The sequence below is a fragment of the Danio aesculapii genome, chromosome 16 (genome assembly GCF_903798145.1).
Source record: "Danio aesculapii chromosome 16, fDanAes4.1, whole genome shotgun sequence".
Taxonomy (NCBI): domain Eukaryota; kingdom Metazoa; phylum Chordata; class Actinopteri; order Cypriniformes; family Danionidae; genus Danio; species Danio aesculapii.
In genome coordinates, this window is record NC_079450.1 from 815,086 (window position 1) to 840,796 (window position 25,711).

Below are 25,711 nucleotides of genomic sequence, written 5' to 3' on the forward strand. Positions count from 1 at the left end.
TCCTTTCCCTCTCTCTGCTCCCCATGCTTTCCTGTCGATAATCTAGACTTTCCTATCCATTAAATGTGAAAGCCCCTGAAAAAATAATTAAAAAAAAAAGTTGTTTTAGATTTTTATTTTATGTATTATTTATTGCTATTGTTATCATTTTCAATTTAAAAGTGGTATTTTTAAAATCTTGTAAATTTGATCTGTTTTTTTGCCATGAAATAGCCAGAGAAGCTGATATAAAATGCCAATAAACTCAAAAGTCTCCCCCCATAAGCCTGAAATTTCATTCATAAGGGTCTAAAATTTAATTTGATAAAACCTTGTCTCTCGAAGTGAATATTGCTAACCTGCTCCTGTCCTGCAGATCTTTCATCCAGAGACAACGGATGTTTATGATAAGAAGAACATGCCGAGAGCAGTGTACTGTATTCATGCTCTGAGGTCTGTATCTGCTCATTATTATCATAATCACATTCTGTGTGTGTGTGTTAATGACTGTCTGCTTTCTGATCTCTTCTGTTAGCTTGTACTTGTTTCGTTTGGGACTAGCTCCTCAGATCCACGACCTCTGTGGAAAAGTCAAGTTCACTGGTAAAGTTCATTATAATTTATATTATTCATTAAAGTGATTCATTTGTTTGTTTCATAGCAGAGCAGTTTTTCTTTCTTGAGTATTAAAGTGAAATCAAACATTTTCTCTCTTTTTAATTGCATCCAAAGTAAAAGTGTGTGCTGTGTATGTTTATAATGTATATAAATACACACATGCATATATTTGAGAAGATGTTTGTTTATATTTAGATATAAAATATATATTAATACAAATAATGTATGTAAATTTAAATATCTTTATAAAAATTGATTTGTATAGTTTTGTATCTCTGTAAATGTGTCACATGTACACAATAAATATATGAAGAGTTCAGATGTAAAAGCCGCTAAACGCCACTTCCGCCAAAAATGAGCTAATGACATTAAGTGAATGCTTTAGGCACGTACTACACCATCAACAAATAGATTTGCTTCTAATCATCTAAATCCCAGCGTCAGTAGCGCATTCAGAAATAAGTTTGTTGGCAAAAGCTGCTAAACTCCACTTGCCTTTGACAGCAAAAGCCACTATATCCCGAGAACCAATCAGAAAGCGCGAATCAAATCATAAGTGTTCAATGTAGCAGCGCGCTGATACGCCGGCTTTTATGAGGAGAGTGTTTTATTTCTCTTTCGATATTAAAAGATGGAGTTTGATGAATTGGATGAGGCTGTCCGACTGTCAGTGAATGGCAAATAAAAACGTCCCTTACCTCAAAACTCTGTGCATTATAAGAAAAAGAAAACACAATGTACAGTCAGAAGTGTAGCATGCATTCATAACGTGTTTTTGCACAGTGACGCTACTTTGAATGAGTCCAATTTACTTTACAATAGACGGCAAGTCCATTTCACGAAAGACGAAGTTAAGATGCCGTTCTTTTATCCTACATGGATGATATGAGGATAAACAAGACCAAGACCTTGAGTATGGTGAGGATGAATGAATGACAGCTCTAAAATTGTCTGAGAGGCATCCCCTTATTGCCCAGTAGACCTACCTTGTGTTTTATTTGCTAATTTAAGCTATTTTATAAAAGATAAATATAATGTGTAAAACTATACATCATTTATATTGCTTCATATTACCTATGCGTCCGATAAGCTTTTATATGATGCTTCTTAATGTTATACACTACATTATTTGAATCTACCAAGTTTACAATGTTTACAATGTTTACATTGCTCTACTTGCATTAAAACTAAATCCCAAACATCAGAAATGCCAACAGATTGTTTAGATTTAATTAATGTCAGTTTTAATGTTATTAATGCACTTTACAGATTTCATTCATTTATTTTCCTTCTGCTTTTTCCCTGGTTTATCACAGTGGAATGAACCGCCACTTACTCGACAGATGTATATATTTAAATTTCAGGTGGTCTGTGATGTGTTTTATGTTTGGTAAAATAATTTCTAATCAAGTCTTGTCCCGATATGTGGATTTAGAGGCTTTTGCATAAAGCACAAGTGGATTTAGCTGGTTATGACGCAAAATAAATTTTACCTTGTTAAAAACCAAAGAATTGTCTAAAGTGACGTTTATAAAAAAAAAAAAGAAAAGGTATTTTATTTACTAGCTAATGGCCTTTTCATTATCTGTAAAATGAAACTTCTGAACCTAATCAGAGGAACCTGATAGAAAATGCTCATTTACAAGAAAACAGGTCTGATGGATTAACAGGGTTTTGCATTTAAGCTCTTCATATATACAAGAAGAGTAATACACACATTGTCAAAATAAACTTTTGTTTTGGTTTGAAAACAATGTAAGAAATTAAAATAAATATTGCATAATTTTAGATGAAAAATTACACCTTTATAACGCGAGTAAAGTGCATTTAAGAGAGTTAATGACCGTTTTAAAATTTATTTCAAAATTCTGTTTTTATTTGTTGTATACACAGTAGGCATGGGCCGGTACAACATTCTGATGGTATGATAACCTTGGATAAAAATATCACTGTTTCACAGTATTATAATTACTGCTCTATAATATATTCTTTTTAAATGGGTAAAAAACTAAAACGTTTTCCCTTTTAAACGCAATATATTTTATTTTGAAAAACATTTATAATATTTTGGAACAGTAAATGTGTCAGGCTAAATAAATCAGACTTCTGCTGTCTTCATTTGTTTCAAAAGCAGATTTTTTTTTACAATTTAAAACAGCATCTTTTCTGCTGGAGATACTGTTGTCCTAAAAAACCAAAACAAAAAAGTAAATAAAAAATCGTACACCTACCTTAGGACCGGTATTGAAGAAGCTTTTGACTGTTTTAAAACCTTGACATTTCCAAACCGTGGTATACCTTGAAAACGTTAATCGTCCTATGCCTAATACCCAGTATAATATGCAATGAAGTGCTTATAAAACTACCCATGACCTTAAATAAAAAAGTCACATTCCAAAAAGTTTATTTTAGACCCACGGTGACCAAACATTAGGGAAAATGTTTCGCCAACTCGCACGCCGGTGGTCCAGGACCAGGACACTGATAAAAGAGCACAAACCTCAACTCAACAGCTGTTCCCCATACACCTGATTATGCCCCGCAATGCTGTAGCGCATCTGTAGTGGGAGCAAAAACAGACAGACAAACATGGCAGACAAGCGGCAGCACAGTAGCCGTGAGAAAACACAGACAATTCTAGATATAAATATAAGTTGTAGCTATAGAAACTAAAATCAAATATACAATATTTAATACTTTAGATGTGGAAAATTTCTTCGGAATACAGATGCTGCTAGTTATAGTAGTCTATAGTAAATCACAGTGTTTATCAACCATGTTCCTGGAGGACCACCAGCACTGCATGTTTTGGATGTCTCGTTAGTTTGTCACACTCATGAGCTGATGATCTGCTAATGATCTGAATCAGGTGTGTTTGGTCAAAATGAGGTGTGTCCCAAACTGCATACTTGTGCACTATTTTACAACATTTTGTAGTATAAATAGTGCAAGAAGTGCGTTCACATTTGAAAACTCTAATAAGTGCACTTTAATTATCCGGATGGTGCACTCATTCAACCGGTTGTATGAAGTGTAGCAGACGGTAGCAAAGTTATCGGGTGCTTATGTCGAATTACTTCATTTATTTTTGATTGTGAAAGCAAAATTCTACGAGAAAATATATTAGGTGATTATAGCGCCTCCCAATGGCGAATGCTGTTATACTCATGCCAGGTGTTATTTGGTACTTTGGTCATTCATTCTAATTTGGTAACTGAGAAACGTCATCAGGGAAACGGTTTGAATTTCCGCTTTGTAATGAAAAGCATTAGTGTTTCATTTGGGATGACACTACATGCATATACTATACTGTTGAGTGTGTATGTGCATAAGTACATAGTGTGCTATTTGGCATGCAGCTAACGATAATGTGCAGAGTTGGTGCTCTTCCAGGAACGTGGTTGAGAAACACTGTACTATACTATAGACTACTATAACTAATAGCATCTGTCTGATATAATGTGATTGTAGTATTTGTATTTATGTCAATATCTAATTTGCCACACTTGTAAATAGCTGAATTTGACATTGGAAAGGTGTAAGAAGCAGGATTTTATTCAGTGTTTTGTGCATTTGTGTGTTTTACAGAGGAGGAGATCAATAACATGAAGCTGGAGCTGGATAAATACGGCATTCAGATGCCGGCGTTCAGTAAGATTGGAGGAATCCTGGCCAATGAGCTCTCTGTGGATGAGGCAGCAGGTGGGTGTGGCAAACTGCTCAATTAAATAACAAAATAACTAAAATATTTAATAAAATATGCTATAAGGTGTTTTTCCTCATGATTTGTAACTCCCTCTGTGAAGCCCTGGCTAAAGTCACATAATATATTTCAGAGAAAAAGTTGTATACCCATAATAATAAATAAATAAATAAAATACAGTGCTTCCCACACATTAGGCTATATTTTAACAATCTAAAAGTCTAAGTCTAAAGCGCATAGCGTAAACGCATTAAAGCCATGTCTGAATCCTCTTTTACTATTGTAAAGATGAATAAATCCACTCTGCACCCCGGTGCATGGTCTAACAGGGCTGCACTTATTCTCTAAATGAGTTTTGGGTGTGTGTTGAGCATAACGTGCATTAAACCAATCAGAGCCTCATCTCGCATTCCTTTTAAGAGTCAGTTGCGTCACGTCATCGAGCATTTGCTATTTACATGACGGACTTTATAAGAGGAAAAACTTAATGTTGAAAAACTTCAAGCGAGAAAACAGTTAAGCAGCATCTGCAGCGCGAGGATAAAGAACGAGCCTCCTCCATTCAGCCACTTTACTTTCTCTTTACTTTACTCCTTTACTTTGGTGGAGTAAGGAAATGCTGGAGACTCACTCCACTGAGCACATCCATTAGCCCACATATTTAAATTCATTTACAGAAATATGGCTACAATCTGATGGTCACACATGAAGTAGCCTAAGTCAAAACAGAATAGCCTATCTATTATAATTTGAGACACTTTCATGCAGGATTTCACTGAACATATTAGCAGGGTGTCCGGGGGTAGTAAATGAAATTAGCCAAAATTAAGGGCATTAAAAAGAAATAAACATTATCTGATGAGGTATTACATTTTCGAGCCCTTTATTATTTTTTTTTAGATAAATTTTCAATTAGTGTCAAGTGCAGGCCTTTATTCTAAAATGTGCGTGTATTTATTTATATGTTGAGGGTAGGACCTGAGTGATATCATGTGAGGTGGTGTGGTAGCTTGGCAAAAGTGCCGTGACGTCAACACACCAGGGGTCTGTTCTTCGTACCTGGATCCTGGATCTTTTAATGTTGATAACTGATCTCTTGGCTAGTTTTAGAGTATTCATCATGTATTTCAATGCATATCAATGTAGTTGTACATTTAGAGAAGATTTTCTTTATAGTAGCCTACAGGCCTACTCAAGTTTTTTTTAATTGGCGTAAGGAATAACTGTATAAATTAATTTTGCATCAAAAAAGCATTTTGATATTGGTAAAGGTGTCTGCAGCTTTTACAAAACATCAAATCCCCGTCATATTAGCGGTCAAAACACGTGCATGACTGCATAAATTATTATCTTTTTTTACAAAAAGTCAAATATTGTGCATATGAGTTTGTATCTTAAGTTCATATCAAGAAATGTTCTCTTTGAACCACCAGGTGGCTGTCTTTGTACTTTTATTTTGGAGTGGAGATTGCATAGGTTTTATTAACATATATTTTTTTACTTTTTATATATAGTTATTAAAAACATATATTTACTATTTTCCCAAGTGTAAATAACTACTGTAAGAAAATATCAGAATTTGGTACTAACTTTGTGTTACCTTTGCTCGAAATGACCCGATCTAATCCTGTTGATATGAAATGAGCCTGCTTCTGGTTTGCGCTACCAGAACTGTTGCTATGACAACAAATCTCAGATGAGTTTTAAAAAACTAAACAATCCTGGATTGTGTCAAATCATCAATAGCCAAATCTAGCTAATTGCGTAATCCACGTACAAAGAACAGACCCCAGGGCTCGAAATTGTGACCATTTTGGTCGCATATGCACCCAAAATTTAGTCTGTGACCTCATAATTTATTTGGGAGCGTTTGCGCGGCTGCTTACGATGGTTTTGGTACAACATGTTTTTATTTTATTTTTTCTAAAAACGTGCTGAATCGCTCTTATCTGCTGCTATATTGGTTCAGATTAGCTATCAATCCCTCAAGGCTTTCCGCTGTCAGATGACTTTCTTTTGTCCGTTCTTTCTTGAGATGTATATTATTTTTCTATTTAGTTACTGATGACTGCTTTGCAGCTTTCAGCCTTGAATTGAATGATTTATTATAGTCTTTCATTTGTTTTTCGGTTTTGTGTGTTTGACATGCATATAAAAACAATAGTGCAAAATAAATATTTTTACTGCAATGCTTCATTTTTACTGCAATGCTCATAACTCGCATTCAAGGCAGCATGATGATGTAAAATGTGATTCATTGTTAATATTATTGTCATCATTAATATTTTATAATTATTAGACATTTATATTTGTGCAATAATTCCAAAATGATTGTGATCACAGCATTAGTTAGACAGTTCTTTCTGGTTTTTGTTAGTCCTGACTGATTTTGTTTTTAAATCCAATAAATCCCTTAATATACAATTTGCAGTGGTGCTCATTCATTTTTGGTGGTGCTCCTAATGTTTTTCTGGTGCTCCTAAATATTTGAAATTGGGATCACTGGTGCTACCAAGTAAAAAAGTTCATTTCGAGCCCTTACACACGGAATCTATCGGCACTATTGTCTAAACATGCTGAGAAAGGTTTTTGTCGAACTAATAAGGAACTGTTTGCTTCATCAGAACATACTGTTTCTGCCTTGTTTTCAGTGATAATCTTTCAGTGGCCCAATATTCGGTGCATCCGTTTATTTATTTATTAATTTCCTTTATTGACGCAGCAGCACAGTTGATTCAATTCACCTTTATTTGTGTAGCGCTTTTACAATGTAGATTGTGTCAAAGCAGCTTCACATAGAAGATCACAGTAAATATTGATGTTTGTGTTGTCTCTGCAGTGCACGCAGCTGTGATCGCCATCAATGAAGCAGTGGATCGTGGGTGTGTTCAGACCACCGCTCAGACCCTGAGAAACCCCAACGCCATGCTGAGCGCCCTGCAGGACCCGCTGATGCCTGTATACCAGCAGATGCTGCAGCAGGCGCGGGTGCAGAAAGCAGCGCGGGCCCGGACAAACACTTCAGCAGAGAAGGACATTTATGAGGAATATCTGACGCAGAGAGAAATACAGGACTCCATCAACACCGTCAACAGTGAGTCACATTACAGTGTAAAGCACATTCGGGTTAGATTTAAACTCAAAATAACAAGAACATTTTATACAATTTATTGAAATGTACATTTTTATAATGCTTTGTGACATGATGATTATTATTATACTGGTAAAAAATGGTTACGACAATTGTAATGTTTATTTTTTGGTGTTATTTTTATACATTCAGGGTTCCAACACTTAAGTACTTAAGTGGCGTAGATTTAGATTTAAGGACTGGAAAGTACTTGAAACAAACACGGCTCCTTGAAAGCGCTTGAGTTAAGTTTAAGTGAATTGAGAATTAAGTTAGCTTGAATTAAGTTGTGTGTGTGTGTGTGTTAGTGCGTGCAGCAGTGGAGCGTGTGGACGAGGCTCTGGACTGCAGCGATGCACTGGCGCTGCTCTGTGCTCTACAGAACTCCAGCCTGGCGCTCAGAGGACTAATCCGAGATAACGCATCATGGTACCTGGAGCAGCTGAGTGCAGACCGAGAGCAGAAAGCCCTGGTGAGAGACACACACACAATATATAAAGTGTGTATTTTTTGTTGTTCCCATCTTACACAACTGTGTGGGTGGATGATGCTTCGCTCCATAGAAAATAAGGATTTAATTATTGATCCTCTGCTGTCATATATTTGCTACATATTTAATATGTCATTATTTTAAAGGTTATGTCTTAAGCATCTGATTTCTCCTCGGTGATGATGTCCTTTAAATAAATAAAGGCTGGTTATTTTACCGTCGATAAGTGCACGTTGCTCTGTTTTGTGTCAGATTGCAAAAAACTAAGTAGCTCCAGACGTTTATTGTCAACGATGACTGTGACCTTATTTTTTTCTTACTCCTCCAAGTGCAACTAACACTGTATGGCTGTAAACTTGTAGTACATGCGGCCTCCGGAAGTGTGCCTGTGCAGCGTTATAGTGCATTAACTTTATCGAATACCTATCTAACTGTCATTATCGTTTTATCGAAGAAATGTATGTTGTGATAATTATTGTTATCGAATTATTGCCCAGCCCTATTCTCCTCTAATGAATGAGCTGCGCCTCAGAAGACAAAGACCAAACGCAATGAACGCGGTGGCTTTTGGAGGCATTCTGGAGGGAATAATAATAGAAGAATAATAATACTGAAGCACTGTGATGACGGACTGATGGAGGGCTGAGGCCTTTTACAATCGGCACAACAACATTTCACATCTGCAACAATGGAAAGCTGCAAACCAACATTAATGACGCACACACACATTTATATTTGATCAAACCAACATTAATGACGCAAAGACCCTCACACACACATTTATATCTGTCAAACCAACATTAATGACGCAAAGAGCCTCACACACACATTTATATCTGTCAAACCAACATTAATGACGCAAAGACCCTCACACACACATTTATACCTGATTAAACCAACATTAATGACACAAACACCCTCACACACACATTTATATCTGATCAAACCAACATTAATGACGCAAAGAGCCTCACACACACATTTATATCTGTCAAACCAACATTAATGACGCAAAGACCCTCACACACACATTTATATTTGATCAAACCAACATTAATGACGCAAAGACCCTCACACACACATTTATATTTGATCAAACCAACATTAATGACGCAAAGACCCTCACACACACATTTATATTTGATCAAACCAACATTAATGACGCAAAGACCCTCACACACACATTTATATCTGATCATCAGCTGTTAAACACACATGAAAGCGCATGCGCAGACTTTACTCACTAGAGCTGTCAGCAATGTGCATAAAAATAGGTAGATGGAGACATAGTTAGTGTTCATTGATAAAGTGGCGCCCCCTGCTGATTGAAGTGTGTGTTTGTCAGGATCTGGGCTGTGTGGATCCTCTGGAGAGAGAAGAACTGCAAGAGGGCATCAACATGGCTAATGAGGATGCGCAGAGAGACCAAACCAGTGAGTGACGCCGCTGACACACACACACACACACACACACACACACACACACACACACACGCACACATAAACTGATGCATTATTAGGGTTTTATGATATATTAGGAAATGTCTTAGTTGTGTAAGTCTGTTTCCCAAAGACTTATGGCCCGTTTCCACTGAGAGGTACAGTATGGTTTGGTGCAGGTCAAGCTTGCATTTCCACTGCCAAAAGGGTAGTTCTACATTTGGTGGGCGTGGTGTATGACAGAATGTTTTAGATGACGTCATTTTTACTCTAGAAAATGTCCCAAGAAAGCTGTACGGGTCGTTCACATATCATAGGAGAAGCACTTCTCACAACACAGAAGCTTTACACACATCAATACTGTATAAATGTTCATTACTAACCTTTCATCAACATGATCTGATTACAACTGCAGATCAATGACAGTCTACTGTAACATCTGCGATTATACAAATTAAATAAATCAACATATATGAACACATACAGACTCTTAACAGTCTCCAATATGTTATCAATTACTAAAAAACTACTCACAGCAGACATTTAGTCCTTATTTGGGTTTAAAAACAACACTAAATATAGCCCACAGTCAGTGTAAACCTCTCATCTGAGTCTGTAATCTTCTCCAGCACATGTAACCTCTTGTTAGAGAATAATTCCATCATTCTCAGTTCATATTAGTCCAGAAGCTGATGATGATAGTGTAATATTAGCAGTGTGTTCTTGTTTTGGGTTGCAGAAGAATCATTTGCTGCTGTTTTGTCCAGCTTCTTCTTTGTTTTTTCGTGCTTCACTCTCGCCTTTGTCTCTTTCTGAAAGGATCGGATATCAGAAGCGCTTCAATGATCACGAGCACGTTATTAATATGAGCTCAAGTAATGCGTTATTTCCAATATAGACGCTATCGCGAGCTCTCAGGACAAAGTGAATCCGCTCGCACTTTTAGACGGCCTCGTAAAACAACAACAGGACACAGAAGATTGTGTCCTTCTTGGCTTTGTGGCTGTACGTCAAGACAACGAGAAGGTTTGTTTAAGCTCGGTCGACCATGTCTTGTTATTATATGCATATATTATTACGGTGTAATGTCTCAGCTGTTTATTTAAAAATGCCGCTTTGTTTTCATTCTCCAGCTTCTGCGAATGACGTATCTCTGTAAACCAATAGCGTTCAGCTGCGAGTCTAGCTCCGCCTTATGGTACCCTTTGGGGCTGCTGGTACACTTTGCAAAGGGTCACCACAAAGTGGTACGGTATGATTCGCTTTTAGGTACCCTTTGACAATGGAAATGGTGTACTGAAACGGATCATTCAGTGGAAACGGGCCATTAGAGAAAATTATCTGTGTGCAAACACACACACTCTAGAGACAGCAGAGACGCATTTTACATTGTGTAAAAAGGGGCAGAATAGGTCTCCTTTAAAGGGGCTAATAATATTGACCACAGCAGTTTTAACAGTCTTATGACACTCAGGCCTCTTAATCAGAACTTACTCAAATAAATCATTGGTGTTAAATCTCTGTGTGTGTGTGTGTGTGTGTGTGTGCAGTGCAGCAGGCGGTGTGTAAAATAAACGAGGCCGTTCGGTGTGGAGAAGCTCGTCAGACGGTCCGGGCTCTGATGAATCCAGAAGCTCATCTGCCAGATGTTTATCCGTTTGCAGCAGAGCTTTACCAGAGAGAGCTGGCACCACTGCAGTGCCAGTGCCCGCAGGTAACACACACACACCTCACAGTGCCCGCAGGTAACACACACACACACCACAACACACAAGTATTTAACCTCTAAAGTGCAGTTTCTATTTGTGTGGTCTGTGTGCGTGTGCATTTGTGTGATTCCTTGTGTGTGTGTGTGTGTGTGTGTATGTGTGTATTTTGCGTGTGTGTATCTGCAATTATGTGAATCCTTGTGTGTGTGCAACTGTGTGTTTATTTTGCGTGTGCGTATCTGCAATTCTGTGAATCCTTGTGTGTGTGTGTGTGTGTGTGTGTGTGTGGTGTGCAATTTGTAAATCAATTGTGTGTAAATCCTTTTGTGTGTATCCGTGCGCGCAAGTGTGTAAATCCGTGTGTATGTGTGTGTATTTTGCTTGTGCGTATCTGCAATTCTGTGAATCCTTGTGTGTGCAATTTGTAAATCAATTGTCTGTAAATCCTTTTGTGTGTATCAGTGTGTGTGCGTGCAGTTGTGTGAATCATTGTGTGTCTGCATTTGTGTGTGCTTGTGCGCGCAAGTGTGTAAATCCGTGTGTGTGTGCGCGTGCGTGCGTGTGTGTGAGAGCATTTGTGTGTATCCATATGTGCGCGTGTTGGTTTCATTATGATTGTGTGTGTGTGTGTGCACGTGCGCATCTGTGCATTTGTGTGTGTATGTGTGTGTTCAGGCTGAGCTGCAGCAGGAGGAGCTGTATGTAGCAGTAGAGATGCTCTCTGCAGTGGCTCTGATCAATCAGGCTCTGGAGGTCCGAGATTTTGGAGCGTTCGGTTGTCGGGTGATCAGTCCTGCAGCCGGACTCACAGACATCGATGACAGTCTGATTCAGAGGTAACAATAATAATGTTTTGCTGTATTGCACTTTTAAAACTGAATTCTCAAAGTGCTTTACGCTTTCAAAAACACAAGGAGAGCAGAAAAACTGTTATAAAGAAGATAAACATTATACAGAATTATTATTCGCCCCCTTTGAATGTTTTTTTTCTTGTTTAAATGTTTCCCAAATGATGTTGAACAGATTCAGGAAATGTTCACAGTATGTCTGATAATATTTGTTCTTCTGGAGAAAGTCTTATTTGTTTTATTTCAGCTAGAATAAAAGCAGTTTTTAATTGTTTAAACACCATTTTAAGGTCAATATTATTAGCCCCTTTAAGCTATATTTGTTTTCAATAGTCTACAGAACAAACCATCATTATACAATAACTTGCCTAATTACCCTAACCTGCCTAGTTAACCTAATTACCCTAGTTAAGCCTTTAAATGTCACTTTAAGCTGTATAGAAGTGTCTTGAAGAGTATCTAGTCTAATAATATTTACTGTCATCATGACAAAGAGAAAATAAATCAGTTATTAGAGATGAGTTATTAACACTATTATGATTAGAGATGTGCTGGAGAAATCTGCTCTCTGTTAAACAGAAACTGAGGACAAAAATAAACAGGGGGGCTAATAATTCTGACTTCAACTGTAAATAAAACAAGTCAAGAAACAAGAAACATTGTAAATCTAAAACGATCAAAAAATACACATTGAAGACGTGCACATGCCTAATTTATTATCATTTTAGCACAGACACAGATCAATTAATGACGAGATTTTGCGGGCCTACTCCTGCCTCTGCTCGTGATCAGTCATAATGAGTGTGTGTTCAGGTATTTCGAGGAGCTGTGTGAGCTGAAGCGGAGCGCTGGAAAATCTCTTCTGTCCTGGAATGATCTGCAGATGGGACTGAACACCGTTAACACGTCTGCTCACGAGGAGCACGAGCGTTAGTCTGATTTAATTGCGCTTGTTTTACTCTTAGCTTATAGCAGCTTTACTAAGGAGATATTTGAAAAGCTGTCTGAATTTTCATCAGTGTTTTTTGTTTGTATGTTTTTACTACAACGCATGATGATTAAAGGGGAGCTGTCACTTTTACTTTTATGTGGGGTTGTGTGTCAGCAGTGTGTGAATATCTCCAGCAGCCTCTGATGATCAACATGAATTAATTGTGTCTGTTCTAATCAGACTTGATGAATGAAACACTTTGATTGACATTCTCCCTTTGTACGTGTCATCAGAGGGGGAAAGCCCCGCCCACTAGTGTCCATCTCTACAACTCATTAGCATAAACAGCAGCCCTGAGTGAGAAGCAGCCGTCTGTCCATTAGCCATTAGAGTGTTTGAGCTGCTGAAGATAATGTCAGCATAGACTAAGAGGATTATAGATGTGGAGTTTTAGATGAACAGAGACAGGAGCGACATAGACTGACAGAAGCATCAAGCACACACTCACATTGAAGCACACCTGACCAGCACTGATAACACACACACTGCTGTTTTATATCTGTGAGGCACAGGCATCTTTAGCTCCGCCCTCTTCTGAAAAGAGCACAATCTCATTTGCATTTAAAGCGACAGTCACCAATACGCCACAACTAGAATCAAAGCCTGAAAGGGTCAGTATCAGAGAGCTGGAGAACATTATCTGTGTGCTATTATCAGCTCAAACTTCATCTACTTCACTACGCCTTTATCAGAAACTTCTTTTACATCTTGTAGAAAGAGGCAGAATAAGTGATGTAAATGATATACTGAATACTCTAGCCAGTGCAATAAAGTATAACATGAATAAACAGATAGCAGCTTTACTGACTGTGTGGTTGTTGTTATTGTCCAGAGATTGTGACCATCGGTCTGATCAATCAGGCTCTGAGCCGCAGTGATCCTCAGAAGACTCTTTCTGCGCTCATGCTGCCCTCTAGTGGCCTGGAGGACGTCCAACCGCTCAACGCCAGACGCTACCATGACCTGCTGACCCGCGCCCGCAGACACAAGGCTGAGGTGTGCAGATTTAATTCAGTTCATCTCATTTTCATTTCTGTAGCACCTTTAATGAATTAAATTGAAAATCAGTTAAATTACAGTAATTAAACAACTTAAAGTGTATTTGAGATATTTATTTATGCATTAAAAATTACTGGAAAATTATATAGTGTAAAAAAACCAACACAGATAAAACAAAAAAAAGTTACACTAAAATACATTGTTTTTCTTTGAAAATGTTTATCCACTTCCTGTCTGACTGTGTTTCTGTTCCTGTTTGTTTTGCTGTAGTTGAGCCGAGACCCTGGAGCTGAGCTCTGGTTGGCTGACATTCAGGAAGGTGTGAGACTGGCCAATCAGGACACTCAGAAAGCCCTGAAGAGTGAGTGAACACACACACACACACACACACACACACATTGTATGATTAATACACACATAATACTGAGGGTTTCTGGAGCTAAAAAATAAACGTATATATTTTTAAAGCAAGATGACGCTGCAAGGGTGTTTCGTTCTAGGTCTGTGCGGTTTGGGGAAAATATATACACATTTTTTTACTTATTTTTGGCAGTTATTGTAATTTTGATTTGCGATTTAATTTTGTAGTCAAACTTCAGCTCAATAATCTTTATTGGAGCCTCTTGCTGCTAAAATCCAGTGAGTGTTAGTTAATAAAGGAACTGACAAGATAAGAACTTATTTTAGCAAACATCTCTGAAATTGTACTTTGCTTTCTGCTAGACTGAGTGTCACTGGCAATACTTTGTTTACTTTTTAGCATGAGACTCTTCATATAGCCGCCTGTGGTGCTTTTTTAGGTGCTGCTTGTATTTCCTCATGCTGTGGCAACAATTCTGTGACAGCTGTTATAAATGACCTGGTTTCGTTCAGTGTCTGACTTTGAAACAAAGATATTCCTATATTACCGACGTGCTGTTTATCTTTGATATTAATTAGTCTATTAATGCTTCTGAAGCAGTAGATGCCATCATCCCACTCGTTCGTGCTTTCCTGTTTGTTTGTTTTTTTTATTGTGGATGTTCTGCATAGTTCGGTTGCGCAATTCTGATTGAAAGTGTGCTCACTCAATTGGCTAGTAAGACTGTCACACACAGACGGCAGTCATGCATTTGCTTAGGTTGGGGGAAGTTAAATAATATATATTTCATATCACAGTCTCTAGGGGTGGGCGATTTAATACAAGTAATCCAAATCAGCATTCAGAACCCATAATCAATCAAATTTTTCCAGGTCAAAATTTTTCTGATTACTTTCCCTACTGTGTGTGGAGCTTTGCAGCCACATCTGGTCAAGTAGGACGATGGACCTGTTCTTACTGGGCCAGAGATCCATTGAGACTGCATATTTTCAATTACATTAAAATTATTATTGACATTAAAATATTTGTTTACAGAAGATGCAAGAAATGCAAGGTTTAAAATATTATTTGCAGGATATACAAGAGTTATTTTATTTATTCAATTTATCTTTCATATTCTGTGAGCAGCTACTACACCAAAAAGAGGTAGCATAATCCAAATGGGGTTGAATTAAAGCTCTTGCCAATAATTTTAAAGAATGAACATCCAACAGATCTGCTTGCCTTGCTAAGAATCTAATTTTTCTACATATCTTCGTCAAAACCTTTCTTACCATAGCATCACCTGATAATTTATTATCTATTAAACATCCCAGATAATTTACAACATCTTCGACTCAATTTTCCAATCATTAATCCTAATTACAAAACTTATTTCACTCTTGAAGCAAAAAGAATAAATAGCCTCTGTTTTACCTATGTGTAAAGAGAGTTTATTGTCTAAAAGCCAGTTGTACACACTGCTTAACTGGGAACTCATGATTTCTTCCAGGACCTTTTCTCTTGATGAAATACTAAAATTGCGGCATCATCAGCGTAAAGATAGAGTTCCTCTGAACACGCTATTTTAAAATCATTAATATATAAAAGAAAAAATAACGGACCTAACATACTTGCTTGAGGAACTCCACAATTGATTGATCCCTTTTTCAATCAATGATGAATGATTTTCCCCTCCGAGCATACAGAAAGGGGAGAGTGTGTGCTGCAGGCGGCTTGTCAAGTCCACTCACATGTGTGAAGCATACTAAATATTGCATATGGAGAGGAAACGTGTCACCAGTTTGTTTGTTTGTTTGTTTGTGTGTGTGTGCAGTGTGTCTGGGTCTAGCTGCAGTCAATCAGGCTGTGAAAGAGTGTAAAGCGTCTCAGACGTTGCGTGTTCTGCGTCTGCCTGAGGTGGCGCTGCGGAGCGTGGTGTCGGAGTGTGCTGATGGGTATCAGACGGAGCTGACTGCGCTTCTCCGCGCAAAAACACTGGAGGGTCAGTCAATCACACACACACACCTGTTAGCTTTGCATTTACTTTACAATTTTAACAATTTTTAAGATTCTGTTTTAAAGTCCGCATGTAATCAAAATGTTCATTTCTTACCATTGTGTGTTGTTTGTTTGGTTTTTTTGCTAGCGCACATAGTCTTGATGTTACGATGAAATCTCAATGTGCTCTTATTTTTATGTGTATGCAGGAGTGCTTGTTATAAATGATCTATTTGTGCACTTCATTATTTTGTAAAAATTTATTTGCCCTCAAAATTGCAATTAAAAAAATTATCGCATACAAATTTTTCTCCCCCTCAAAACAATTCTTCACTTCTGGTCACACGGAATGCCTTCTGGGCGGGGCTATCAGTGCTTTAGGGGGCGGGGCTATCAGTGCTTTACGGTGGGGCTATCAGCACTTTAGGGCAGGGCAATCAGTGCTTTAGGGCGGGGCTATTGGTGCTTTAGGGCGGGGCTATCGGTGCTTTAGTGCGGGGCTATCAGCGCTTTAGGGCGGAGCTATCAGTGCTTTTGAGCGTGGCTATCAGGATGTGTTTCTTCTCTGCCTTTATCCATAAAATTTTTCTTAACTTTGTTAGCAATATCCATCTTCCAACCATCAAATCGGCTCACAAAGGACAAAATCATGCACCGCCCTACAGTTGTTGTTTTTTTTTTTTTTTTTTTTTTTTTTTTCTCAAATCTCAGGAGTGTATCAAGTGGATGTACGTCATCATGATAGAGGAAAAAAGGACGATCTTAATTTTCATTTCATGGTGGCTTAAAGTTAAACAATTAATATATTTATTCCACTGAAATAAATCTGCCTAACTGCTTCTGCTATGAAACTGCAGACCTTCTACGATTAGTCTGATTGAGTCAAATATTCTTAGCCACGCCCCTCCAACCATAAATTTGCTGTGAGTGGCAGGGCTTAAATTAACCCCGCCTCCTACTTCATATTACATTTGAGTTTGAAAATGCATCATCAGAGAGTATACACTAGACATTAGTCTTAAAAATTAGACTTTTGCTGATTCTTTGTGTGTGTGTGTGCGTGTGTGTGTGCGTGCGTGTGTGTGTGCGTGTGTGTTAATCAGGAGACAACAGAAGTCAGTGGATGAGGACCAAACTGGCGGACAGCAGCTCTTATTTCTTCCATCTGCAGAAACTGGAGGGCAGCTGGGAAAGACCTCAGGGGTTCGTCCAGAACAGCACTTTCCTGACCCACGAGGAGATTCAGGTGAGACGCTCAACACTCCTGAACCAGGACAACACACTGAAACTGAAATTTTGCAAAAACCTATTTTCTGTGTGTGCTCATCTGTGTATGCATGCATCTCTGTGTGTGTGTGCTCCTGCAGGCCGTGTGCAGTGGTGTAACTGCAGCTCACAGTAGAGATGTGCAGTGGAGGGCCAGTGAGCCGCTGCTTGTGCAGCTGCAGGCGCGCATGCGAGGGTTTCTGCTGCGGCTGAAGCTGCAGGAGCGTCTGCATTTCCTCAACACACAGCTGCCCGCCGTCATCACCATACAGGTGACACTCACGTGCACACACAAACAAATAATTATACTTACAAATAAATTATATATGTATTTTTGTTATTAACCCCTGTATATTGTTCAAATTGTCTCTCCTTTGATTATGTTGGTGCTGTTTTTGCCCCATTGACTTCAATTATAATCACATTTTTTGATTGCAGACAACTTTACAACCCGATTTGTTGTGAAATGAATCTGTCTATAACTAAATGTGATGCATTTTGTCTCCATCTATGATGTGTGTGTGTGTGTGTGTGTTGTTTTTGTCTATTATTTAATACTGTTGAAGTGCAGAGAGTGTTACAGTGCTGTGTTTGTGTGTTCAGTCTCACTGGAGGAGATTCACACAGCAGAGGGAATACAAGCGCAGACTGCAGTATCTCTACCGCAACTGGAGAGCTGTTGTTAAGGTAATGAACCGAACCTTAAGTTTTATTACAAAGCTATTTTAGTTTCTATGTATTTGTTCATCTGTTATTTATTTTTTGTGTGTGTGTGGATTATAGTCAGCAAGTAATCGGTTCCTGATGTGTGAAATATAATAGGAAAAAATAATAGGAAAAAATGGTTTTGTGGGAGGTTTTATTAAAGGGAAATTTCACACATAAATAAACATTCTGTCATCATTTCACCTTTACTTGTTCCAAATCAGTTTTGTTAAAGATAAAAGATGAATTGGAAAACAATTCATATTCAGTACTAAACAGAATCTGCACACATTTTTTGCAATTTCCTAATAGAATTTAGGAAAAAACTAAACTAAGAAGCTGCATGTTTATGTGGAATGATTTTAAGAGTACAGTAACTAAAAACTTGCCACATGAAATAAAAATATTAATTGTATGGTTATAAATTATACGTAGCAAATCCAATTAGATGGTAAACAAAGTCTTATAATATGTCTAGTAAAAGACAGGAAATATTACTTTTAATTATTTAATTATTGACTGTACTGTAAATAAACACTATAAACATTTGCATATTATGCAATATTAATCCTGAAATTAATATAAAAACTCTATAAATAAAGTTTTACACATATCTACATAAGAAAATAAATAGGCTCATTGATGGATTAAAAATATCAGTGAATTTCTGCAGATTTCCTATAATTTGCTCTTGTATTTAAAGTTAAGACTGTATTTTTTTTAAGATTATGTGTATTAAATACAACCAGAGCAGTTTTGTGGACGCCCCCTGCTGGTAGAGAATGAGCTTGCACTTTTAACCAGCATGTCAACTGTTTTAGTTGCAGTATTTAATTAGTTTGATATGGGAACCGGATAATATGCTAGTAAAAAAAAATAGTTATTGGTCATGGGAAATCATGATTGTTGCATCACTACTCAACATCCCTAGACACATGCATGTGTGTGTCTTTGTCCTCTCAGATTCAGGCCACAGTGAAGATGTGGATCGCCCGCAGGAGATATCTGGCCCGTCTGGCGTACTTCAGGAGACACGTGAGTGCATACACCGCCATCATGATGTGTGTGTGTGTGTGTGTTTGTGTGTGTTAACTGAGTTTATTTATCTGTCAGGTTGGAGCCATCATCCGGATCCAGGCCTTCTTCAGAGCCAGCAGAACCCGAGAGGAGTATCGCCTACTGGGTCAGTCACTGATTACATAAACATGATAAACTTAACATCAAGTCTTGGAGATTTGATTAATTCTTATTAAATAATTCTGTTCTGCTCACCAAGGCTGCATTTATGTGATCAGAAATACTATAAACATTTTTGTGTTATGAATGAATCAGATATTATAAATAAATATATTAGGTTATTATAAATAATAAGGGTGCATTATGTAGGACCTAGTGGTTAAAGGTTTTGCAGTCCAAATTTAATTGAAGAGTTTTTTTCACCTGACCACTTCGACAACATGACACACTCAAATTGCCATGTTGACAACTCCTGTTAGTGACCATGCCTAAAGTTAGTCTTAAGTTGGATTTATACTTGCGTCTGGTGCCGCATCGCGGACCTCCACTGACTGTGCGCGCACCTTACGAAACGGACGAGACTTTTATACTCGCTATGTTCACCATAGTGATGTTCTTTAAAACGACAGGGGGCGGTCAAATGAAACTGACCTTAAAATCAGATGGATAAACAGAAGTAGAAAGTACGTCATATCATTAATATCATTCAAGATTTAAAAACTAATTATTTTTATAAATTATTTTAATGATTATAAAGATTTTTATAACCATTCAAGATTTTTTAAAGTCAAACTTTCATCACTTGCTTTTGTTCATATCTCGGACAGTTCTACCTATTAAAGTTTATTAAAATATTAATGACAACAGAACATGGGTTACTCTACAAAGCAAAAAAAGTGCACTTACTAAAAATCTAAAAACTAAAGACTCTTTTTATTTAACCCACTCAACAATTCACACATTTACTGTCTGGCTGGTTTGTCCTCTACTGATATGCTAAAAAGTAGGGATGGTCGTTAAGTTTTTAACGGTATAACCACTGTTATCGATACCACTTATCGGTTCGGTACTTTAACGGTTCTCTTATCGGTACTTTTTGTAGTTTTTTTTTTTTTTTAAGTATAAAAAAAATTGAACATAATTAACAACATTTTATTTTATTACTTATTTAATGTAAAATAAAACCAATAATTGTAAAACAAATAAAAATGTACAATAGTTTGAAGGAAAATCAACATGTTTGCCTTTTCTGGCAGGAGTCAGGATCTTTCTTGGTTTCTTGTGCTCCCTGCAGTTGAAAATATCCTCTTTTAGTTATAAAATGCAGTTAAGTAATCAGATAATGTCTGATTTTTCATCAACACATTCACATAAATAAGTCACCGGTGTTTTGGGAGTTAACAACGTAAAAATAAGATGTTTTTTTTTATAATTTCTTAAGAAGAATAGTTTATTATTAGGCTATATTTGTAAATTCAGTAATGTAAAAGCCTTTAAATGTTTAAGATTTATTTAGGCTGCTGCAGAAAGAAATACTGTTTTCATTGTAACCGAATGTGTGTTTATTAAACTAATAATACTATACTAATTTAGAGAGACTTTGAGATTGACTGCAAGCATAAAGATGTGGATGATGTTCATTTAGCTGGTCAGTCGAAAACTTTTCTTTTGTCTTTCTGCAGTTAATGCACTTTTATGTTAGCATGTATTATGTGTTTTTATGTATAGCACATTAGTATCCATTGTGGTTGGTTGAAAGTGCTCTAGAAATAGAGTTCAGTTCAGTTCAGTTGAGTTGAAAGATGCTTAGCCAGATTGTTTGCGTTTCTGCTCATACAAGAAAACAAAATGTTGCAACGGGCAGTCACTGTCCACTCAGAAAATACAGCCCGTTTGGTTCTCTCCGCCACCCTGAAAGCTTATGAGCCGTGTGTGCGCGCAAGTCTGTGTCGTGAGCTATGTGGGTGCGCTTGGCATGCACAGCCAAGAACTGTGAAGGCTTTTATACTTTGTGCTCGCAGTTGTACTATTGAGAGGAAACACGAGCATTCCTCATGTGAGATTGCCAACTGAGCAGACGAATATCACAAATTAGAAAAGGTTGGTCATTTAATTATGCTACTGTAAGTAGTTTATTCAGCAATAATTTCCCAGTAGCAATAGCAGAACCATTAACGTCAGAGCTTTTCAATACTTCTGTCTTTTATAATTTGGCACCGATACCAATAAAGTACAGAGTTTTGGTACCCATCCCTACTAAAAAGGCAATAATGCTCCAACTTCCTGACCATTATCACTAATAATGCCTAAAAACAGGGTATCAGTATGTTGTAAACCGAGGTTCAAATATTCCTTTCCAGTTTTCTTTTGCCATGGCCACTCTTTTTGGTTTTAACAAACTTATCTCTCAAGTTTTTCTAAACTGTTATAACAAACTTTCCTCCTTTTCCACAGCTGTTGCAATTTCTAGCCAAGAACTATTGGTCATCTGATTATCCCTTTGATCATGCATGGGCTGATCATAAAGATGTCAGTACATTTTGTTCCGGTTTCATACAAAATCTCTTCAAAGTGATTCATATTTGATGGTGTCACATTCACCGCACGCACTTGAGCGAACTAGCGGATGCGTCGAGTATAACCCAGGCTTAACACTGTAAGCTGCTCAGTTAATATTTATTATTTGCTAATTAACAACCACCTCTTGTGGATTTATAACTCTAAATCTGCGTCTGAATTCGGAGGCGGCTGCCTTCCTCCAGAGAGCGCATTTTCAGCTGTGTCTGCTTACATTGAGAGCCGTCATGGCTAAATGTTTTCCATCATCTGGCAACCCAGGGTTCTGAAATATAATTGTGTGAACTGGCAGTAGGCGGAGTCACAGAGATCAAAGGAGAGACGGCCATTCTGACACAGAAAGCAGTTTTAAAGCAGAATAAGTGACTTAGCATTGTTTTTCAGATAAACACACGTGTTCATTTAGCATGATTCTTCAATATCTGCAAACATTTTATGGTATTTTAATGCTTTAGAGGAGTCCAAAACTGACATACAGCACCTTTTAATGTTAAAAACAATTGTTTACTGCATGTTTGTCAGTGTTTAATGTGTGTGTGATCTTCACAGTTTGTGTAATCATCAGTGTTTGTGAAATTGTTAGTGTTTATTGCATGTTTGTCAGTGTTTAATCAGGGTGTCCGGAGAGTCTTAAAAGTATTAGAAGTTGATAAATCAATTATGAGAAAATTAAGGCCCTTAAAAGGTATTAAAGTCTTAATTGTGTTTTTACAAGGTCTTACATTTTGTTCATGATGATGAGCTCTTAAAATATTCTGAGATGGTTTTGAAGAAGTCTTCAAAAGGGATTGAAATTTCCTTTAGGATTCCTGCATATACCCTGTTAATGTGTGTTTGTTTATTGCATATTCATCTGTTAATTGTATCTGTATTTGTCAGTGTTTGTGTCCGTCAGTGTTTTAAAGTCCGCGTAATCCTGTTTTTGCATAATCACCAGTGTTTGTTTATTGCATACTCATCAGTGTTTAATATGTGTGTAATCGTCATTGTTTATTGTGTTCAGTTCACTCCAGCACTCCTCCACTGTCTGTGGTGCGCAAGTTTGCTCATCTGCTGGAGTTCGGGGACAGTGATATCCGGCAGGAGGGCGAGCTGCTGCGCCTCAGAGAGGACGTGGTGAGAACCATACGAGCAAACCGGCAGCTGGAGGCCGACCTGGACCTGATGGACCTGAAGATCGGCCTGCTGGTGCGCAACAGAGTCACGCTGCAGGTCAGAGAGACACCATCCTGACAGACATACTACAGCAGAGAGTTAAAGGAGACCTATTCTGACTCTTTCTACGAGATGTAAAATGAGTCTCTGAGTGTGTGTGTGTGTTTGTTTAAGCTGAGAATAGCACACAGATAATGTTCTCCAGCTCTCTGAAACGGACACTTTCAGCCTTTGATCCTAATTGTGGCGTTTTGGTATTGTGCTCTTTTCTACAAGCGCCTGTGTGTCACCACAGTGACAGATGTAATACAGGACCAATGTTATCTGTGTGAAGTTGGTCGAATGTGAATGTCAGTGTGTCAGAATGCTTTAGTCTGAGGATTTTTTTAGCAATTGCTGTACTGAATCACTGACTGACTGACTGACTGTCTGTGTGTGTGTGTGCAGGAGGTGGTGTCTCACTGTAAGAAGCTCACCAAGAAGAATAAGGAGCAGCTGAGTGACATGATGGCGCTGGACAAACACAAGGGTCTGAAGGCTCTCAGTAAAGAGAAGAGGGAGAAACTGGAGGCATATCAGCACCTCTTCTACCTGCTGCAGGTATACGCACACTGAGACACACACACTCTGATTCTGGTATAGTTGGTTTACAGAAGGGGTGCAGCGGTTCAATCTACTCATGGTAGAGATGCGCGAATCAGCTGAAATGACACCCGAATCCACGGCTTAATACTAATCATCCACCCACCACCTGCCTGCACATATAGTTTTATCTGATATATGTATCTGCTCCCGATCGTCGCTTTAATAATTTAATTCTTTGTTTTAGGCATTATAGGTCACCGTCAGGGCCGGAGCAAACTGAACTGGAGCTCTAGGCAAAAGATGATCGTGCCGCCCTCATACCGAATGCAAAAATTAAAGAGACAGGGGTGTGATTGCGCGTATGACAGCGAGGACCGGGGCGATGGGGGGATAGTACCGGACGAAAGTAAGGATGCCGCCCCCTCTATTCTGCCGCCGTAGGCAGCCGCCTGGGTCACCTCTATGGAGGCGCCGGCTAAAGTTTGTCTTTAGACAACGTTTTCTTCATTTTCAGAGAGTGAAAATAAGAGCTTTTACAGATACAGGAATAAGAAAATGAAAAGGGTGCCACTTCAGCCTAAACGGCCGCTTATGTTGTGTTTACTTGGCCTTTTTCTTCGCACTGTGCAAAAACCGAATAGCATCTACTGTGCCTGAACTCGGCCGATTCCGCCTCTTCTCCTAAACGTGGCCAGCTGTACTGAATGAGCGTTCGCTTTCACCGCTTGTAGGAATGAACAAGATTCTCCTCTCAAAGCACTGCAGTAATGGAAATAAGCGATCTTGTTTCTCCCAGAACGATAGCAGATTTTCCTCTTGATGACTCCTCAAACTGAAACTTTGGATGAAGTGCAAGAGTAGCCTACTGTTCATTGTTTTGGGCGTCTCATATCTTCCCATTCTGCAAAGCCCACTCTCTGCTTTTTCGTTGGTCCACTGCCGTGTCCCGCTACATCCACCTGCAACTGACCTGATTAATCATAATGTATTTTTTTATTACCTGACCCGCAGATTATCCGCAGCGCCTGAGAATATTCTTATTCTTATTTTATTTGAGTATTTTATTTTATTCTTTTAAATTGTTATCGTATTGTGTAGTCCTGTGTGATGTTGTGAGTGTATGTTGTTTGATGTAGCACCTTGGTTCTGGAAGAACATTGTTTGGTTTCACTGCACCGTATATTGTTGAAATGAAGCTGACTTGACTTGATAGACAGACACACACACACAAACACACACACACCAATATATATACACTGAGACCATTTGACTACTGGACCAATTAGCATTTGCAACTTTCCATCAACATACTTCTCAGCAGTTACAGGTTTAGATTTCTTCCTCTGTAGAATATCTCTTCATGTGTGTATCTGTGTGTGTGTGTAGACGCAGCCGCTGTATCTGGCTCAGCTGATCTTCCTGATGCCGCAGAATAAGAGCACCAGGTTTATGGAGACGGTGATCTTCACACTCTTCAACTACGGTTCCGACTGCAGAGAGGCCTTCCTGCTGCTGCAGCTCTTCACTGCGGCGCTGCGCCACGAGATCACGTATGAACACACACGCACAGCTCACACCACCAGATCACGTATGAACACACACCGCTTACATCCAGGGTGCGAATCATAGGGGGGTTTAGGGCTCTGATCTGTATTTTAAATAATGTTAATAATTGAAATAATATAAATAAGCATTTGACCACCCTATTATGGTTCATACCATTGTATATGCATAATCGTGCTAATCAGTCTGTGCAAGAGAGACAATTCATTCAACATTTTGAAACTGCAGATCTTGAGCACCAATAGACATGGTAAGTGTTTACAAGACCCGCCCCCATGGTCAATGTATAATTTGCACACAGTTTACAATCCGAGATTACGTATGAACACACACACACACACACACACACACACACACACACACACACCAGGGCTGTTCAATTAGTTCGTCATAGGGGCCAGTTCATGAAAAGCATCCCAAATGAGGGGCAGAGATATGACTTGCAATATGAGTGATGACACCACAGCAATATAAGAGACCATATGCTGTATTTGTGCTCCTTAAGACACCCATATTGGCTTTTACTACATTAAAATGTTAATATATTGTATTTTGAAACTACACAACATCACTGCATTGTACAATGTGGTTTTTTT

At 38.2% G+C, this 25,711-nt stretch overlaps 1 protein-coding gene across 1 annotated transcript in view; it reads left to right on the forward strand.

Annotated features, from left to right (window-relative positions):
* iqgap3 (IQ motif containing GTPase activating protein 3) overlaps positions 1–25,711 on the forward strand; it is a 48,477-nt gene that overhangs the window by 6,371 nt on the left and 16,395 nt on the right. The window contains exons 5-24 of the mRNA XM_056475203.1: positions 356–432; positions 515–582; positions 4,186–4,299; positions 7,140–7,394; positions 7,739–7,902; positions 9,266–9,353; positions 10,910–11,073; positions 11,744–11,904; positions 12,730–12,845; positions 13,740–13,903; positions 14,177–14,267; positions 16,084–16,251; positions 17,351–17,493; positions 17,615–17,785; positions 18,117–18,200; positions 19,182–19,253; positions 19,332–19,401; positions 22,816–23,024; positions 23,415–23,567; positions 24,939–25,102. Of these exons, the coding sequence (XP_056331178.1) occupies positions 356–432; positions 515–582; positions 4,186–4,299; positions 7,140–7,394; positions 7,739–7,902; positions 9,266–9,353; positions 10,910–11,073; positions 11,744–11,904; positions 12,730–12,845; positions 13,740–13,903; positions 14,177–14,267; positions 16,084–16,251; positions 17,351–17,493; positions 17,615–17,785; positions 18,117–18,200; positions 19,182–19,253; positions 19,332–19,401; positions 22,816–23,024; positions 23,415–23,567; positions 24,939–25,102 (2,696 nt within the window). The remainder of the gene's footprint in view (positions 1–355; positions 433–514; positions 583–4,185; positions 4,300–7,139; positions 7,395–7,738; positions 7,903–9,265; positions 9,354–10,909; positions 11,074–11,743; positions 11,905–12,729; positions 12,846–13,739; positions 13,904–14,176; positions 14,268–16,083; positions 16,252–17,350; positions 17,494–17,614; positions 17,786–18,116; positions 18,201–19,181; positions 19,254–19,331; positions 19,402–22,815; positions 23,025–23,414; positions 23,568–24,938; positions 25,103–25,711) is intronic.